This window comes from Tachysurus vachellii, chromosome 5, assembly GCF_030014155.1.
Source record: "Tachysurus vachellii isolate PV-2020 chromosome 5, HZAU_Pvac_v1, whole genome shotgun sequence".
NCBI lineage: Eukaryota > Metazoa > Chordata > Actinopteri > Siluriformes > Bagridae > Tachysurus > Tachysurus vachellii.
The window spans coordinates 1,650,001-1,672,500 of record NC_083464.1 but is presented as its reverse complement, the minus strand read 5'-3'; the positions used below and the strand labels follow the sequence as shown (position 1 = coordinate 1,672,500).

The 22,500-nt window shown below is 41.3% G+C and overlaps 1 protein-coding gene across 1 annotated transcript in view; it reads left to right on the top strand.

The window, feature by feature from the left end:
* Positions 1-181: 181 nt before the first annotated feature.
* Positions 182-22,500, top strand: part of ift140 (intraflagellar transport 140 homolog (Chlamydomonas)) — a 63,125-nt gene continuing 40,806 nt past the window's right edge. The window contains exons 1-18 of the mRNA XM_060869484.1: positions 182-304; positions 4,844-4,993; positions 5,109-5,333; positions 5,437-5,558; positions 5,775-5,920; positions 6,216-6,391; positions 6,506-6,597; positions 6,765-6,871; positions 7,083-7,222; positions 7,571-7,774; positions 17,066-17,138; positions 17,281-17,372; positions 17,481-17,608; positions 17,753-17,870; positions 19,868-19,989; positions 20,152-20,296; positions 21,847-21,978; positions 22,412-22,500. The exon at positions 22,412-22,500 is cut by the window's right edge and continues 111 nt beyond it. Of these exons, the coding sequence (XP_060725467.1) occupies positions 4,847-4,993; positions 5,109-5,333; positions 5,437-5,558; positions 5,775-5,920; positions 6,216-6,391; positions 6,506-6,597; positions 6,765-6,871; positions 7,083-7,222; positions 7,571-7,774; positions 17,066-17,138; positions 17,281-17,372; positions 17,481-17,608; positions 17,753-17,870; positions 19,868-19,989; positions 20,152-20,296; positions 21,847-21,978; positions 22,412-22,500 (2,258 nt within the window). The 5' untranslated portion in view covers positions 182-304; positions 4,844-4,846. The remainder of the gene's footprint in view (positions 305-4,843; positions 4,994-5,108; positions 5,334-5,436; positions 5,559-5,774; positions 5,921-6,215; positions 6,392-6,505; positions 6,598-6,764; positions 6,872-7,082; positions 7,223-7,570; positions 7,775-17,065; positions 17,139-17,280; positions 17,373-17,480; positions 17,609-17,752; positions 17,871-19,867; positions 19,990-20,151; positions 20,297-21,846; positions 21,979-22,411) is intronic.

Below are 22,500 nucleotides of genomic sequence, written 5' to 3'. Positions count from 1 at the left end.
TAGGCCGGGCCCAGTGATGGACACTGATGTCTGTAGAGATGCACAGGTATTTAATTCACTTTATGTTATAGACTTAAACAGTAACAGCTTGCAGACTACACGAACTGAGAAATTTGAGAATTTTTGTTTATTTTGGACTTTTATTTTGAAATCTGTGCCCGCTGGTTTCCACACAGGGTTGCCTCGGTAACCGGAAGCGACGCCTCACGAAGCCCACAGCAAACAGCGAGCTCTGATTTACGGCGTGTTTAGTCGCTCTGATGCGACTTAACACCAAACTTAACACCAAACAAAAGACGTCAAGGTAATCTTTTATAAACACTTACACGGGTTTCTACTGTAGAAGTTAAATATGAGCGCTGTGTTTGTGTGGAAGGCCAGATAAGTGCGGCCGTGTTACATTTAGTATGTAGCTCCCTAGATAGGTGACAGTGTTACTTTTAGTATGTAGCTCCCTAGATAGGTGACAGTGTTACATTTAGTATGTAGCTCCCTAGATAAGTGCGGCCGTGTTACATTTAGTATGTAGCTCCCTAGATAGGTGACAGTGTTACATTTAGTATGTAGCTCCCTAGATAGGTGACAGTGTTACATTTAGTATGTAGCTCCCTAGATAGGTGACAGTGTTACATTTAGTATGTAGCTCCCTAGATAGGTGACAGTGTTACATTTAGTATGTAGCTCCCTAGATAGGTGACAGTGTTACTTTTAGTATGTAGCTCCCTAGATAGGTGACAGTGTTACATTTAGTATGTAGCTCCCTAGATAGGTGACAGTGTTACATTTAGTATGTAGCTCCCTAGATAGGTGACAGTGTTACATTTAGTATGTAGCTCCCTAGATAGGTGACAGTGTTACATTTAGTATGTAGCTCCCTAGATAGGTGACAGTGTTACATTTAGTATGTAGCTCCCTAGATAGGTGACAGTGTTACATTTAGTATGTAGCTCCCTAGATAGGTGACAGTGTTACATTTAGTATGTAGCTCCCTAGATAGGTGACAGTGTTACATTCAGTATGTAGCTCCCTAGATAGGTGACAGTGTTACATTTAGTATGTAGCTCCCTAGATACGTGCGGCCGTGTTACATTTAGTATGTAGCTCCCTAGATAGGTGACAGTGTTACATTCAGTATGTAGCTCCCTAGATAAGTGCGGCCGTGTTACATTTAGTATGTAGCTCCCTAGATAGGTGACAGTGTTACATTCAGTATGTAGCTCCCTAGATAAGTGCGGCCGTGTTACATTTAGTATGTAGCTCCCTAGATAGGTGACAGTGTTACATTTAGTATGTAGCTCCCTAGATAGGTGACAGTGTTACATTCAGTATGTAGCTCCCTAGATAAGTGCGGCCGTGTTACATTTAGCATGTAGCTCCCTAGATAAGTGTCAGTGTTACATTTAGTATGTAGCTCCCTAGATAAGTGCGGCCGTGTTACATTTAGCATGTAGCTCCCTAGATAAGTGTCAGTGTTACATTTAGTATGTAGCTCCCTAGATAGGTGACAGTGTTACATTTAGTATGTAGCTCCCTAGATAGGTGACAGTGTTACATTTAGTATGTAGCTCCCTAGATAGGTGACAGTGTTACATTTAGTATGTAGCTCCCTAGATAGGTGACAGTGTTACATTTAGTATGTAGCTCCCTAGATAGGTGACAGTGTTACATTTAGTATGTAGCTCCCTAGATAGGTGACAGTGTTACATTTAGTATGTAGCTCCCTAGATAGGTGACAGTGTTACATTCAGCATGTAGCTCCCTAGATAAGTGCGGCCGTGTTACATTTAGCATGTAGCTCCCTAGATAAGTGTCAGTGTTACATTTAGTATGTAGCTCCCTAGATAAGTGCGGCCGTGTTACATTTAGCATGTAGCTCCCTAGATAAGTGACAGTGTTACATTTAGCATGTAGCTCCCTAGATAGGTGACAGTGTTACATTTAGTATGTAGCTCCCTAGATAGGTGACAGTGTTACATTCAGTATGTAGCTCCCTAGATAGGTGACAGTGTTACATTTAGTATGTAGCTCCCTAGATAAGTGCGGCCGTGTTACATTTAGTATGTAGCTCCCTAGATAGGTGACAGTGTTACATTCAGTATGTAGCTCCCTAGATAAGTGCGGCCGTGTTACATTTAGTATGTAGCTCCCTAGATAGGTGACAGTGTTACATTCAGTATGTAGCTCCCTAGATAAGTGCGGCCGTGTTACATTTAGCATGTAGCTCCCTAGATAAGTGTCAGTGTTACATTTAGTATGTAGCTCCCTAGATAAGTGCGGCCGTGTTACATTTAGCATGTAGCTCCCTAGATAAGTGTCAGTGTTACATTTAGTATGTAGCTCCCTAGATAGGTGACAGTGTTACATTTAGCATGTAGCTCCCTAGATAGGTGACAGTGTTACATTTAGCATGTAGCTCCCTAGATAGGTGACAGTGTTACATTTAGTATGTAGCTCCCTAGATAGGTGACAGTGTTACATTTAGTATGTAGCTCCCTAGATAGGTGACAGTGTTACATTTAGTATGTAGCTCCCTAGATAGGTGACAGTGTTACATTTAGTATGTAGCTCCCTAGATAGGTGACAGTGTTACTTTTAGTATGTAGCTCCCTAGATAGGTGACAGTGTTACATTTAGCATGTAGCTCCCTAGATAAGTGCGGCCGTGTTACATTTAGCATGTAGCGCCCTAGACAAGTGCAGTGTTACATTTAGCATGTAGCTCCCTAGATAAGTGCGGCCGTGTTACATTTAGCATGTAGAGCCCTAGACAAGTGCAGTGTTACATTTAGTATGTAGCTCCCTAGACAAGTGCAGTGTTACATTTAGCATGTAGCTCCCTAGACAAGTGCAATGTTACATTTAGCATGTAGCTCCCTAGATAAGTGACAGTGTTACATTTAGCATGTAGCTCCCTAGATAAGTGCGGCCGTGTTACATTTAGCATGTAGATCCCTAGATAAGTGCGGCCGTGTTACATTTAGCATGTAGCGCCCTAGATAAGTGCAGTGTTACATTTAGCATGTAGCGCCCTAGACAAGTGCAGTGTTACATTTAGCATGTAGATCCCTAGATAAGTGCGGCCGTGTTACATTTAGCATGTAGCTCCCTAGATAAGTGCAGTGTTACATTTAGCATGTAGCTCCCTAGATAAGTGCGGCCGTGTTACATTTAGCATGTAGCTCCCTAGATAAGTGCGGCCGTGTTACATTTAGTATGTAGCTCCCTAGATAGGTGACAGTGTTACATTCAGTATGTAGCTCCCTAGATAGGTGACAGTGTTACATTTAGTATGTAGCTCCCTAGATAAGTGACAGTGTTACATTTAGCATGTAGATCCCTAGATAAGTGCGGCCGTGTTACATTTAGCATGTAGCTCCCTAGATAAGTGCAGTGTTACATTTAGCATGTAGCTCCCTAGATAAGTGCGGCCGTGTTACATTTAGCATGTAGCTCCCTAGATAAGTGCGGCCGTGTTACATTTAGTATGTAGCTCCCTAGATAGGTGACAGTGTTACATTCAGTATGTAGCTCCCTAGATAGGTGACAGTGTTACATTTAGTATGTAGCTCCCTAGATAAGTGACAGTGTTACATTTAGCATGTAGCTCCCTAGATAAGTGCGGCCGTGTAGGATGTAGAGCCCTAGACAAGTGCAGTGTTACATTTAGCATGTAGCTCCCTAGATAAGTGACAGTGTGAGTGAGCACTAAGGGCGCTACACACCCTAGATAGTGAACTACAGCTCTAACACACTAGTGATTTGGGACGTGTCCGCATTTACATGGACAGATATATAATACTCATAAAGATGAGTACACTTATATGGACAGATGAGAGAAAACAGCACAGTGTTTTATTCACAAATATTTAATACTCTTTCCTTCTTTCTGTTTTAATATTAACGTGAAAAATAATATGGATTTATGATTATCTGGGTTTTACAGTTAAAAAAGTGATCTATGTTTTAACATTCAGCTCCTGAGTGAATTAATATCCTATATATAAGATCATATCTTTGTGTTCTGTTATTAAACTTTACATTTATTAAAGGTCATGGCTTTTATTTTACATTTATTAAAGGTCATGGCTTTTATTTTACATTTATTAAAGGTGATGTCTGTTTATTTTACATTTATTAAAGGTCATGGCTTTTATTTTACATTTATTAAAGGTCATGGCTTTTATTTTACATTTATTAAAGGTGATGTCTGTTTATTTTACATTTATTAAAGGTCATGGCTTTTATTTTACATTTATTAAAGGTGATGTCTGTTTATTTTACATTTATTAAAGGTCATGGCTTTTATTTTACATTTATTAAAGGTGATGTCTGTTTATTTTACATTTATTAAAGGTGATGTCTGTTTATTTTACATTTATTAAAGGTGATGTCTGTTTATTTTACATTTATTAAAGGTGATGTCTGTTTATTTTACATTTATTAAAGGTGATGGCTGTTTATTTTACATTTATTAAAGGTCATGGCTTTTATTTTACATTTATTAAAGGTGATGGCTGTTTATTTTACATTTATTAAAGGTCATGGCTTTTATTTTACATTTATTAAAGGTGATGTCTGTTTATTTTACATTTATTAAAGGTCATGGCTTTTATTTTACATTTATTAAAGGTCATGGCTTTTATTTTACATTTATTAAAGGTCATGGCTTTTATTTTACATTTATTAAAGGTGATGTCTGTTTATTTTACATTTATTAAAGGTGATGTCTGTTTATTTTACATTTATTAAAGGTGATGTCTGTTTATTTTACATTTATTAAAGGTGATGTCTGTTTATTTTACATTTATTAAAGGTGATGTCTGTTTATTTTACATTTATTAAAGGTGATGGCTGTTTATTTTGATCACCGTATTGATGCACCGGACAGTGACAGAGAGACGACTCTAATCACGTGGCACACTGCTCAGCCCTTATTGGCTGTCGGCTCCTTTAGCCCCGCCTCCGGAGGCTGTGTAGACATTTACCTGCAACAGGTGAGTTGAAAAGGACAAGGAACATTTAACTGCAGGATTGTCAGGACACCCTAACTTACGTGTGTGTGTGTGTGTGTGTCTGTCTGTGTCTGTGTGTGTGTGTGTCTGATTTCAGGGTGAGCGTGTAGAGTTGTGTCATGTGGAGCGTGTGTGTCATGCGGTCCTTTTGCGTTGGCATCCCACTAAACCGGTGCTGGCTGTGGGCTGGGAAACAGGAGAAACTCTACTGCTCACACACCCTCATGGAGAAAACACACCCCTGCCCAACAACACACACACCGCCTGTATCACACTGCTGGAGTGGAGCTGCAATGGAGCCAGACTGGTCACAGGAGATCAGGTCAACACACACACACACACACACACGCACACATGCTTCTAGAAGAACACTGTATACATAATTGTGTGTGTGTGTGTGTGTGTGTGTGTGTGTGTGTGTGTAGACAGGGGTGCTGGTTGTGTGGAAGCTGGATGCTCGGGGAAGACTGAATGGAACACACATAACGAAACAGACCTACAATAAACCCTTAACCAACTGCATCTTCAGACCCACACCACCCACAGAGTGAGACACACACACACACACACACTGTTTAACGAGGGGGTGGGATTAGTTGAATTGTTTATATTTTTTAAATGTAAAGGGTGGGATTAGTTACTCAGTGTGGGATTAGTTTTTCTGTGAAGGAAGAGATTTGGGTTGTATAATTTACTTATTCATATGTTTGCAGATTAATTGTTATTAAATGTACTTACATAAAGTGTGTGTGTCTGAGTACAGAGACGTTGCAATGTTGGCAAAAGCAGCGGTCAGTGGTGATGAAGAGGCTCTGGATAAATTTAATTGGAAGAAAAGTGGTAAAAGGGGCGGAGTTTGGTCTCCTGGTTCACAAGAAGGACTCATCATCTACGTTAGCACTACTGATGGTGCGTCTCTCTCCCCCCCCCCCTCTTTCTCTCTCTCTCTCTCTCTCTCTCTCTCTCCCCCCCCTCTTTCTCTCTCTCTCTCTCTCTCTCTCTCTCTCTCTCCCCCCCTCTTTCTCTCTCTCTCTCTCTCTCTCTCCCCCCCTCTTTCTCTCTCTCTCTCTCTCTCTCTCTCCCCCCTCTTTCTCTCTCTCTCTCTCTCTTTGACCTCTCTCACAGTACTTTTTGCTTGAATGTGTGTGTGTGTGTGTGTGTGTGTGTGTGTGTGTGTGTGTGTGTGTGTGTGTGTGTGTGACAGGTTCTGTGTACAGTGTGGATGAGCACGGCCGTAGTGTACACTTGCTGACTGTAGAGGGCAACGTGCAGAAACTGTGTTATTTGGAGCGCAGGGCCGTACTTGCTGTTGTCACAGACTCCCTGCTGCTCTCACAGTTCAGCCTCGATTCAGAAGGTGGCGCTCAGGAGCTCAGCAAGGTGACATTCGTTAAGAACACACCAAATTATTCTGTATTTATTAAACATACTGTTAATTTAAACACACTATAATGTTCTTTAGCAATGATTAATGTGTGTGTGTGTGTGTTGTAGGTGAAGCTAAGTGGTAGGGGAGGTCAGAGCCTAGACATGGTGTGGACGGAGACTGGCCTGCTAATCACTGCATCAGGAGATCAGATCATCAGGTGTGACCTTTTACTCAGTGTAGCCAATGTCGTGTAGATACACACCATGGTTCTTGACACGCCTACTGTGGCCTGAAGGTGTTTATGTAGTGAGTAGTGTGTATAATGTGGGACTGACTGTGTGTGTGTGTGTGTGTGTGTGTGTGTGTGTGTGTGTGTGTGTGCAGGTTGTGGGATCTGGAGAGAGATGATAACTATGTCTTGTCTCTGGATGAAAAACTTGGCTATGAGAAAGGAGAGCTGCTCAACTGTGTGTCCTTCTGTTCTGCTAAAGGTGAACACACACCACACACACACACACACACACACACCTCTCACACAATCACACAATCACACAATCACACACACACACACACACACACACACACACCTCTCACACAATCACACACACACACACACACACACACACACACACACCGTCATGACTGTCTGATTGTGCAGTATGATGTATTATGATGACATTTTTTCTTTTATTCATTTTATAGCGGTCCTTGCAGCAGGCACCAGTAGGGGGCGTGTCGCTATGTGGCAGATGGTGACACTGACCAATCAGAAAGAAGAAACAAAAACTCAGTGGAGGTTACAGACACCTACAGAACTGGAGGGAAACATTACACAGTTACAGGTACTGGTGGACTGTAGTACCCAGAATTCACTGATGGATGGGTGGATGGATGGGTGGATGGATGGGTGGATGGATGGGTGGATGGATGGATGGGTGGATGGATGGGTGGATGGATGGATGGGTGGATGGATGGGTGGATGGATGGGTGGATGGATGCAAAGACAGATCGATCCTAAAAGAAATTCAAGACTGCACACCTAAATTCACCAAGACTGCCCATTTACTAAACATTACAATAAACATTCTCTCTGTCTCTCTGTCCCTCTGTCTGTCTGACTCTCTCTCTCTCTTTCCTTGTATGTGTGTGTGTGTGTGTGTGTGTGTGTGTGTGTGTGTGTGTGTGTGTAGTGGGGATCCAGTTTGCAGCTCTTGGCGGTGTGTAACAGCAGTACGGTGTTAATTCTGAGTGAACATGTGATGAGTTCTCACTACAACCAGCAGGGGGCAGCAATGCAGCTCTCACCCACACAGATCAGCCTGACCTGCTTCACCTCTAACACACACTTTACACTGCGCACAGACACACATGTCAGAGCTGTGCAGGTCACCAAGGTAATACACACACTCACACAACTCATACTGTATGTACACATAACACACACTCACACACACAACTCATACTGTATATACACATAACACACACTCACACAACTCATACTGTATATACACATAACACACACTCACACAACTCATACTGTATATACACATAACACACACTTACACACCCCTCACACTGTATATACACATAACACACACTCACACACACACCTCATACTGTATATACACATAACACACACTCACACAACTCATACTGTATGTACACATAACACACACTCACACACACACCTCATACTGTATATACACATAACACACACTCACACAACTCATACTGTATGTACACATAACACACACTCACACACACACACCTCATACTGTATATACACATAACACACACTCACACAACTCATACTGTATATACACATAACACACACTCACACACACACCTCATACTGTATATACACATAACACACACTCACACAACTCATACTGTATATACACATAACACACACTCACACACACACCTCATACTGTATATACACATAACACACACTCACACAACTCATACTGTATATACACATAACACACACTCACACACCTCATACTGTATATACACATAACACACACTCACACAACTCATACTGTATATACACATAACACACACTCACACAACTCATACTGTATATACACATAACACACACTCACACAACTCATACTGTATATACACATAACACACACTCACACAACTCATACTGTATATACACATAACACACACTCACACACACACCTCATACTGTATATACACATAACACACACTCACACAACTCATACTGTATGTACACATAACACACACTCACACACACCTCATACTGTCTATACACATAACACACACTCACACACACACCTCATACTGTATATACACATAACACACACACACACACACCTCATACTGTCTATACACATAACACACACTCACACACACAACTCATACTGTATATACACATAACACACACTCACACACCCCTCACACTGTATATACACATAACACACACTCACACACCTCATACTGTATATACACATAACACACACTCACACAACTCATACTGTATATACACATAACACACACTCACACACACACCTCATACTGTATATACACATAACACACACTCACACAACTCATACTGTATATACACATAACACACACTCACACAACTCATACTGTATATACACATAACACACACTCACACACACACCTCATACTGTATATACACATAACACACACTCACACACACAACTCATACTGTATATACACATAACACACACTCACACAACTCATACTGTATATACACATAACACACACTCACACAACTCATACTGTATATACACATAACACACACTCACACACACAACTCATACTGTATATACACATAACACACACTCACACAACTCATACTGTATGTACACATAACACACACTCACACACACAACTCATACTGTATATACACATAACACACACTCACACACCTCATACTGTATATACACATAACACACACTCACACACCCCTCACACTGTATATACACATAACACACACTCACACCCCTCACACTGTATATACACATAACACACACTCACACAACTCATACTGTATATACACATAACACACACACACACACAACTCATACTGTATATACACATAACACACACTCACACAACTCATACTGTATATACACATAACACACACTCACACACACACCTCATACTGTATATACACATAACACACACTCACACACACAACTCATACTGTATATACACATAACACACACTCACACAACTCATACTGTATATACACATAACACACACTCACACAACTCATACTGTATATACACATAACACACACTCACACACACACCTCATACTGTATATACACATAACACACACTCACACAACTCATACTGTATATACACATAACACACACTCACACAACTCATACTGTATATACACATAACACACACTCACACAACTCATACTGTATATACACATAACACACACTCACACACCCCTCACACTGTATATACACATAACACACACTCACACAACTCATACTGTATATACACATAACACACACTCACACAACTCATACTGTATATACACATAACACACACTCACACAACTCATACTGTATATACACATAACACACACTCACACACACACACCTCATACTGTATATACACATAACACACACTCACACACCCCTCACACTGTATATACACATAACACACACTCACACACACAACTCATACTGTATATACACATAACACACACTCACACAACTCATACTGTATATACACATAACACACACTCACACACACAACTCATACTGTATATACACATAACACACACTCACACAACTCATACTGTATATACACATAACACACACTCACACACACCTCATACTGTATATACACATAACACACACTCACACACCTCATACTGTATATACACATAACACACACTCACACACCTCATACTGTATATACACATAACACACACTCACACACCTCATACTGTATATACACATAACACACACTCACACACACACCTCATACTGTATATACACATAACACACACTCACACACCCCTCACACTGTATATACACATAACACACACTCACACACCTCATACTGTATATACACATAACACACACTCACACACCTCACACTGTATATACACATAACACACACTCACACACACACCTCATACTGTATATACACATAACACACACTCACACACACAACTCATACTGTATATACACATAACACACACTCACACAACTCATACTGTATATACACATAACACACACTCACACACACCTCACACTGTATATACACATAACACACACTCACACACCTCACACTGTATATACACATAACACACACTTACACACCCCTCACACTGTATATACACATAACACACACACACACACCCCTCACACTGTATATACACATAACACACACTCACACACACACCTCACACTGTATATACACATAACACACACTCACACCCCTCACACTGTATATACACATAACACACACTCACACAACTCATACTGTATATACACATAACACACACACACACACAACTCATACTGTATATACACATAACACACACTCACACAACTCATACTGTATATACACATAACACACACTCACACACACCTCATACTGTATATACACATAACACACACTCACACAACTCATACTGTATATACACATAACACACACTCACACAACTCATACTGTATATACACATAACACACACTCACACAACTCATACTGTATATACACATAACACACACTCACACACACCTCATACTGTATATACACATAACACACACTCACACAACTCATACTGTATATACACATAACACACACTCACACAACTCATACTGTATATACACATAACACACACTCACACACCTCATACTGTATATACACATAACACACACTCACACAACTCATACTGTATATACACATAACACACACTCACACAACTCATACTGTATATACACATAACACACACTCACACACACACCTCATACTGTATATACACATAACACACACTCACACACCCCTCACACTGTATATACACATAACACACACTCACACAACTCATACTGTATGTACACATAACACACACTCACACACACAACTCATACTGTATATACACATAACACACACTCACACACCTCATACTGTATATACACATAACACACACTCACACACCCCTCACACTGTATATACACATAACACACACTCACACAACTCATACTGTATATACACATAACACACACTCACACAACTCATACTGTATATACACATAACACACACTCACACACACAACTCATACTGTATATACACATAACACACACTCACACAACTCATACTGTATATACACATAACACACACTCACACACACACCTCATACTGTATATACACATAACACACACTCACACACACAACTCATACTGTATATACACATAACACACACTCACACACACACCTCATACTGTATATACACATAACACACACTCACACACACCTCATACTGTCTATACACATAACACACACTCACACACACACCTCATACTGTATATACACATAACACACACTCACACACACACCTCATACTGTATATACACATAACACACACTCACACAACTCATACTGTATGTACACATAACACACACTCACACACACACCTCATACTGTATATACACATAACACACACTCACACACCCCTCACACTGTATATACACATAACACACACTCACACAACTCATACTGTATATACACATAACACACACTCACACACCTCATACTGTATATACACATAACACACACTCACACACCTCATACTGTATATACACATAACACACACTCACACACCCCTCACACTGTATATACACATAACACACACTCACACAACTCATACTGTATATACACATAACACACACTCACACACAACTCACACTGTATATACACATAACACACACTCACACAACTCATACTGTATATACACATAACACACACTCACACACCTCACACTGTATATACACATAACACACACTTACACACCCCTCACACTGTATATACACATAACACACACTCACACACCTCATACTGTATATACACATAACACACACTCACACACCTCACACTGTATATACACATAACACACACTCACACACCCCTCACACTGTATATACACATAACACACACACACACACCCCTCACACTGTATATACACATAACACACACTCACACACCCCTCACACTGTATATACACATAACACACACTCACACACCCCTCACACTGTATATACACATAACACACACTCACACACCTCACACTGTATATACACATAACACACACTCACACACACCTCATACTGTCTATACACATAACACACACTCACACACACCTCATACTGTATATACACATAACACACACTCACACAACTCATACTGTATATACACATAACACACACTCACACACACAACTCATACTGTATATACACATAACACACACTCACACACACAACTCATACTGTATATACACATAACACACACTCACACACCTCATACTGTATATACACATAACACACACTCACACACCTCATACTGTATATACACATAACACACACACACACACCTCACACTGTATATACACATAACACACACTCACACACCCCTCACACTGTATATACACATAACACACACACACACACACCCCTCACACTGTATATACACATAACACACACTCACACACCCCTCACACTGTATATACACATAACACACACACACACACACACCCCTCACACTGTATATACACATAACACACACTCACACACCCCTCACACTGTATATACACATAACACACACTCACACACCTCACACTGTATATACACATAACACACACTCACACACACCTCATACTGTCTATACACATAACACACACTCACACACACCTCATACTGTATATACACATAACACACACTCACACAACTCATACTGTATGTACACATAACACACACTCACACACCCCTCACACTGTATATACACATAACACACTCACACACCCCTCACACTGTATATACACATAACACACTCTCACACAACTCATACTGTATATACACATAACACACACTTACACACCCCTCACACTGTATATACACATAACACACTCACACACCCCTCACACTGTATATACACATAACACACCCTCACACACCCCTCACACTGTATATACACATAACACACACTTACACACCCCTCACACTGTATATACACATAACACACACACACACACCCCTCACACTGTATATACACATAACACACACTCACACACCCCTCACACTGTATATACACATAACACACACTCACACAACTCATACTGTATATACACATAACACACACTCACACACCTCATACTGTATATACACATAACACACACTCACACACCTCACACTGTATATACACATAACACACACTCACACACCTCATACTGTATATACACATAACACACACACACACACACCTCACACTGTATATACACATAACACACACTCACACAACTCATACTGTATATACACATAACACACACACACACACACCTCACACTGTATATACACATAACACACACTCACACAACTCATACTGTATATACACATAACACACACACACACACACCTCACACTGTATATACACATAACACACACTCACACAACTCATACTGTATATACACATAACACACACTCACACACCTCATACTGTATATACACATAACACACACACACACCCCTCACACTGTATATACACATAACACACACTCACACACCCCTCACACTGTATATACACATAACACACACTCACACAACTCATACTGTATGTACACATAACACACACTCACACACCTCATACTGTATATACACATAACACACACACACACACCTCACACTGTATATACACATAACACACACTCACACACCCCTCACACTGTATATACACATAACACACACACACACACCCCTCACACTGTATATACACATAACACACACTCACACACCCCTCACACTGTATATACACATAACACACACACACACACACCCCTCACACTGTATATACACATAACACACACTCACACACCCCTCACACTGTATATACACATAACACACACTCACACACACCTCATACTGTCTATACACATAACACACACTCACACACACCTCATACTGTATATACACATAACACACACTCACACAACTCATACTGTATGTACACATAACACACACTCACACACCCCTCACACTGTATATACACATAACACACTCTCACACAACTCATACTGTATATACACATAACACACACTTACACACCCCTCACACTGTATATACACATAACACACACACACACACACCCCTCACACTGTATATACACATAACACACTCACACACCCCTCACACTGTATATACACATAACACACTCTCACACAACTCATACTGTATATACACATAACACACACTTACACACCCCTCACACTGTATATACACATAACACACACTCACACACCCCTCACACTGTATATACACATAACACACCCTCACACACCCCTCACACTGTATATACACATAACACACACTTACACACCCCTCACACTGTATATACACATAACACACACACACACACCCCTCACACTGTATATACACATAACACACACTCACACACCCCTCACACTGTATATACACATAACACACACTCACACACCTCATACTGTATATACACATAACACACACTCACACACCTCACACTGTATATACACATAACACACACTCACACACCTCATACTGTATATACACATAACACACACACACACACCCCTCACACTGTATATACACATAACACACACTTACACACCCCTCACACTGTATATACACATAACATACACACACACACACCCCTCACACTGTATATACACATAACACACACTCACACACACCTCATACTGTATATACACATAACACACACCTCACACTGTATATACACATAACACACACTCACACACCCCTCACACTGTACAGTCGTATGCAAAAGTTTAGGCACCCCTGACAATTTTCATGTATAAATATTTGGGTGTTTTATCAGCAATTTCATTTTGATCTATTAAATAACTGAAGGACACTAAAGTAATATTTCAGTAGTGAAATTAGGTTTATTGGATTAACAGAAAATGTGCAATATGAATCAAAACTAAATTAGACAGGTGCATAAATTTGCACACCCTTGCCATTTTGTTGATTTGAATACCTGTAACTACTGAGCACTGATTAATTAGAACACACAATTGGTTTGGTTGCTCATTAAGCCTTGAACTTCATAGACAGGTTCATCTGATCATGAGAAAAGGGATTTAAGGTCAATTGCAAGTTGTTGTTCTCTTTGACTCTCCTCTGAAGAGTGGCAACACGGAGGCCTGAAAACAGCTCTCAAATGACCTGAAAACAAAGATTGTTCAACATTATGGTTTAGGGGAAGGCTACAAAACGTTATGGCAGAGATATAAGCTGTCAATGTCCACTGTGAGGAACATAGTGAGGAAATGGAAGACCACAGGTACAGTTCTTGTTAAAGCCAGAAGTGACAGGCTATGTAAAATATTGGAGAGCTGAAGGATGGTGAGAAGGTCAAAAACAGCCCACAGACCACCTCCAAAGACCTACAACATCAACCTGCTGCAGATGGTGTCACTGTGCATCGCTCAACAACTCAGCACACTTTGCACAAGGTGAAGCTGAACTGGAGAGTGATGAGAGAGAAGCCTTTTCTGCACACACACATTTGGACGAGCCGGCTTCATTTTGGAATAAGGTGCTGTGGAGTGATGACACAAAGGTTGAGTTATCTGGTCATAACAAGGGGCTTTATGCATGGGGGCAAAAGAACACAGCATTCCAAGAAAAACACTTGCTACCCACAGTAACATTTGGTGGAGGTTCCATCATGCTGTAGGACCATGCTGTGACCAGTACCGGTACTGGGAATCTGGGTAAAGCTGAGGGTCGCATGGATTCCACTCAATATCAGCAGATTCTTGAGAATAATGTTGAGGAATCAGTCACAAAGCTGAAGTTACCCCGGGGCTGGGTATTTCAACAAGACGACGACCCAAAACACTGCTCAAAATCTACTGGGGCATTTCTGCAGAGGAACAAATACAATGTTCTGGAACGGCTCCCAGTCCCCAGACCTGAATATCACTGAACATCTGTGTGGTGATGTGAAGCTGTCCAGCTCGGCAACCATCAAACCTAACTGACCTGGAGATGTTCTGTAAGGAGGAACGGTCCAAAATACATTCATCCAGAATCCAGACACTCATTACAGGCTATAGGAAGTGTCTAGAGGCTGTTATATCTGCTAAAGGAGGCTCTACTAAATATTGATGTGATTTTTCTGTTGGGGTGCCCAAATTTATGCACCTGTCTAATTTAGTTTTGATTCATATTGCACATTTTCTGTTAATCCAATAAACCTCATGTCACTACTGAAATATTACTTTAGTGTCCTTCAGTTATTTAATAGATCAAAATGAAATTGCTGATAAAACACACAAAATATTTATACAGGAATATCATGGAAATTGTCAGGGGTGCCTAAACTTTTGCATACAACTGTATATACACAACCACCCACCTCAGACTGTTAACTAGACCTGTGTGTGTTTGCAAGGACACAGTGACTGTGTGGGACGGGAGGAATGTAACAGTGTATGAGAAATCAGGACAGTCTCTACGCAGCATAGGTAAGTCTCTCTCCACACACACACACACACGCACACACACACACACACACACACACACACACACACCTTTCTACAGATATATTTATGCCACTATGAATGATTTTCCACAGACTTATAAATATCTCTCTCTGTCTGTCTCTAGCTTCTTTTCAGTGTGACTCTGCTGCTCTGGCAGTTCATGAAGAGAATATTTATACTGTCGAGCCGAACCGAGTGCAAGTCCGCACACAACAAGTCAGTTACAGCACACACACACACACACACACACACAATGAATTTTTCCTAAAAACCATAGACATTTCATTCTGCCTACATAGACTGACGTGTGTGTGTGTGTTCCAGGGCACTGTAAAGCAGCTTCTGGTGTTTACAGAGGCAGAGGGGAACCCTGTCATACTGAGTGTGTGTGGATTGTACCTGGCTGTAGGGACTGACACCGTTCATATCAGAGTGTTTGACCTCTCACGCAGGTTACACAACACACACACTCATACACATAATCATTCAGCCTAGTCCTTGTAATGTCTTTAAATATAATTATATTTATTTATAATTAAATTTAGCGTGCGTGTGTGTGCGTGTGTGTGTGTGTGTGTGTGTGTGTGTGTGTGTAGAGAGGCCAAACCACTGTGTAACGCTAAGAACATGGCTGAACTCATTCCTGACCTTGGAGCTCTAAAATCCGTCAAGTGCAATGCTAATGGCAGCCAACTGAGCATGCTGATCACACAGGTATGTATGTACAGGTATGATACATACACACACTCACACACACTCACACATACTCACATACACACACACACACTCACACACACTCACACATACTCACATACACACACACACACTCACACACACTCACACATACTCACATACACACACACACACTCACACACACTCACACATACTCACATACACACACACACACACACACTCACACACACTCACACATACTCACACACACACTCATACACACATACTCACACACACATACACACTCACACATACACACACACAAACATACACACTCACACATACATACACACTCACACACACACACTCACACATACACACACACAAACACACTCACACACTCACACACTCACACATACATGCACTCACACATACATGCACACATACACACTCACACATATACATACATACATACATACACACACACAGATTTTGGCACCTTTACAGAAATTGAACAAATTTACTGCAAATACAAAAATATGTCAGCAAATGAAGTAGCGGTGCTGTGAGATCCAAATTTAATATCTTGTATGACTTCCATGAGCTTGAAGGACTGCATCCATGCTGTTTGGCAAGGATTCATACAATTTATTGATGAAGTCATCAGGAATAACAAAGAAAGCAGTCTTGCATGCCTCCCAGAGTTCATCAATATTCTTTGGTTTCGTCTTCCATGCTTCCTCTTCCATCCTATCCCACATATGCTCAACGATGTTCATGTCTGGTGACTGGGCTGGCCAATACTGGAGCATCTTGATCTTCTTCGCCTTGAGGAACTTTGATGTGGAGATGGAAGTATGTGATGGAGCACCATCCTGCTGCAGGATTTGGCCTCTTTTATGGTTGGGAATATAAGAGGTAGCTAAGATTTCTGGGTATTTTAGACTATTGATGTTGCCTTCTACCCTGCAGATCTCTCACACACCCCCATACTGGATGGAACTCCAGACCATGATTTTTCCGCCACCAAACTTCACTGTTTTCTGGGTGAATCTCGGATCCATGCGGGCTCCAGTAGGTCTCCTGTGATATTTGTGGCGACTGTGGTGTAATTCAACAGAAGATTCATCTGAAAAATCCACCTTCTGCCACTTTTCCAGCGTCCATCCTTTTAGCAGGCTGTGGGCCTTGACAAATACCACACGGGTTTTCATTTGTCTCTTGTTTAGTGCTGACTTCTGGGCACCGATTCGACCATGGAGGCCATTTGGAGACAGAATCCGACAAACTGTTCTGGTTGACACACTTCAGGTGACCAGGTCTCGTGGAGCTCTGCTGCAGTGGAAAATGGGCTGGCCTTGGATTTTTGAGCCAACAAACGGTCCTCTCAAGTAGTTGTCTTGCGGGGTCTGTCTGACCTGGGCTTGTCCAAAACGTCTCCAGTCTCTTTTTTTTATCCTCTGTACTTGACGTTGAGACACATTGAAGGTGTCTGCCACATCAGCTGTAGATCTGGTCTTCAGCCTCTTGATAATCAAAACTTTAGTCTCAGTGTGAATCTTAGGCATGTTTGTAGAGGTCAAGTTGCAGTAGATGTGAAGTTCTAGTGTACTGGGGTTCTTTTTATACACACCTGAGACCTAATTGATCCATTATTAGTCACAGGTGAAGCTCATATGACAAGGCGACAACACTTGACTCAGTGGGTTTTACCAAGCTGTGAATATCAGAATACTTTTTGACAGTTTCGTTTTGCACTGAAACATTATTACAAAAGCTGTTGGGATTAAAATGAGCCATATTACTTGTAAAGAAATCTTGATTAGAAATATATTTCAATGGCACTTCAGGTCTTTTGTCAGGGACTCTTGTCTCTTGGTGTATGTTTTGCCCCACAGGATCTGCCTGTTTTAACTGAAATTATTATTTGGAAAATAGAGCAACAACTTCTCCATATTAATGCCTGTGGTGTAGGAACAACAAGCTCATACAGGTGTGTGTGTGTGTGTGTGTGTGTGTGTGTGTGTGTGTGTTCACAGGTAAATGGGCGTCCTGCTCACAAGGTCTATTTCTATGATGTGGAGATGGACACACTCTCTCACTTTGACTTCTTCACTGGTCGACCTTTCAGCGGCCTCTCACAACCCGATGACAGCCACAGGTGTGTGTGTGTGTCCGTGTGTGTGTTCTGACTACTGCAAACCACCGCAGAAGTATGTTTAAACAACGAAGCTGCTGACACAAACTTACAAAGGGGAGCTATGACGTGTGTCTGTGTGTGTCTGTGTGTGTCTGTGTGTGTCTGTGTGTGTGTGTGTTACAGTGCCCAGCATGCGGAGGCAGAGCTTGCAGGTCGTTATCCAGTCTCTCAGTTTTGGGATGAGAGTGAGCCACGCCTCTTTGTGTGTGAAACGGTTCTTGTGAACTCAGAGTACCGCATCACCAACCAATCACATGCCACAGACAAGGTACAGATCACACACACACACACACACACACACACACACACAGCAATATCTATTGTTCTGTTTTTGTATATGCACACATTGAGAAATATTTATATATATATGACAGAGTTGGATGGTCAGTGTATATAGGTATGATGTATACTGTTCTCTGATAGGTGGATGTGTTTCTGTGGTGTTTTGTGATAGGTGGATGTGTTTCTGTGGTGTTTTGTGACAGGTGGATGTGTTTCTGTGGTGTTTTGTGATAGGTGGACGTGTTTCTGTGGTGTTTTGTGATAGGTGGACGTGTTTCTGTGGTGTTTTGTGATAGGTGGATGTGTTTCTGTGGTGTTTTGTGACAGGTGGATGTGTTTCTGTGGTGTTTTGTGACAGGTGGATGTGTTTCTGTGGTGTTTTGTGACAGGTGGATGTGTTTCTGTGGTGTTTTGTGACAGGTGGACGTGTTTCTGTGGTGTTTTGTGATAGGTGGACGTGTTTCTGTGGTGTTTTGTGATAGGTGGACGTGTTTCTGTGGTGTTTTGTGACAGGTGGATGTGTTTCTGTGGTGTTTTGTGATAGGTGGACGTGTTTCTGTGGTGTTTTGTGATAGGTGGACGTGTTTCTGTGGTGTTTTGTGATAGGTGGACGTGTTTCTGTGGTGTTTTGTGACAGGTGGATGTGTTTCTGTGGTGTTTTGTGATAGGTGGATGTGTTTCTGTGGTGTTTTGTGACAGGTGGATGTGTTTCTGTGGTGTTTTGTGACAGGTGGATGTGTTTCTGTGGTGTTTTGTGACAGGTGGATGTGTTTCTGTGGTGTTTTGTGATAGGTGGATGTGTTTCTGTGGTGTTTTGTGATAGGTGGACGTGTTTCTGTGGTGTTTTGTGATAGGTGGACGTGTTTCTGTGGTGTTTTGTGATAGGTGGACGTGTTTCTGTGGTGTTTTGTGACAGGTGGATGTGTTTCTGTGGTGTTTTGTGATAGGTGGATGTGTTTCTGTGGTGTTTTGTGACAGGTGGATGTGTTTCTGTGGTGTTTTGTGACAGGTGGATGTGTTTCTGTGGTGTTTTGTGATAGGTGGATGTGTTTCTGTGGTGTTTTGTGACAGGTGGATGTGTTTCTGTGGTGTTTTGTGACAGGTGGATGTGTTTCTGTGGTGTTTTGTGATAGGTGGATGTGTTTCTGTGGTGTTTTGTGACAGGTGGATGTGTTTCTGTGGTGTTTTGTGACAGGTGGATGTGTTTCTGTGGTGTTTTGTGATAGGTGGATGTGTTTCTGTGGTGTTTTGTGATAGCTGGATGTGTTTCTGTGGTGTTTTGTGACAGGTGGATGTGTTTCTGTGGTGTTTTGTGATAGGTGGATGTGTTTCTCTGGTGTTTTGTGATAGCTGGATGTGTTTCTGTGGTGTTTTGTGACAGGTGGATGTGTTTCTGTGGTGTTTTGTGACAGGTGGATGTGTTTCTGTGGTGTTTTGTGACAGGTGGATGTGTTTCTGTGGTGTTTTGTGACAGGTGGATGTGTTTCTGTGGTGTTTTGTGATAGGTGGATGTGTTTCTGTGGTGTTTTGTGACAGGTGGACGTGTCGGTGGTGACGTTCTTTATGACCCAGGAGCATGGACTCCTCCTACACGACTCTCAGCCCAGACCAGCTGCTCTACAGGGATTACTGGCACTGGATACACCATACTACTACTACACCTGCAAGGTATACACACACACACACACACACACACACACACACACACACACACACACACACACACTGCTACGATGTTCCATCTTCTCCATTTTTTTCATGTTTTTTTTCCATCAGCAGCCTTTTCTCTTTATTTGCTTGTTCTGTTCTTTTTCTTTCTGCTTTTATCTTCATCTGCTCTAATGATCAGCTCTTGTTTCGGAGAGGTGGAGTCTTTCTGCCACACGTGAGTAAATCTCTCTGCTCTTTCTCTTGCTGTCTCTTTTGTTTCATCATTTCTCTTAAGAATGTTATTTCAAAGAGTTTTTGTTTGCAGAAATGATTTTGTATGTTGTTTTAAAGTCATTTAGATTCATCTAAACAGCTTTATAATAAACGACGAAGCAAAGCGTTCTTATCAGATGTATTGTGTGTGTGTGTGTGTGTGTGTGTGTGTTTGCAGCCAGGACAGCTGGACACAACGTCCCCGACCCCTGCCGCAGTTCCCTCCTCCAGCCATATGGTGGTGCGGCGAGCTTTGCGTGACTTTGT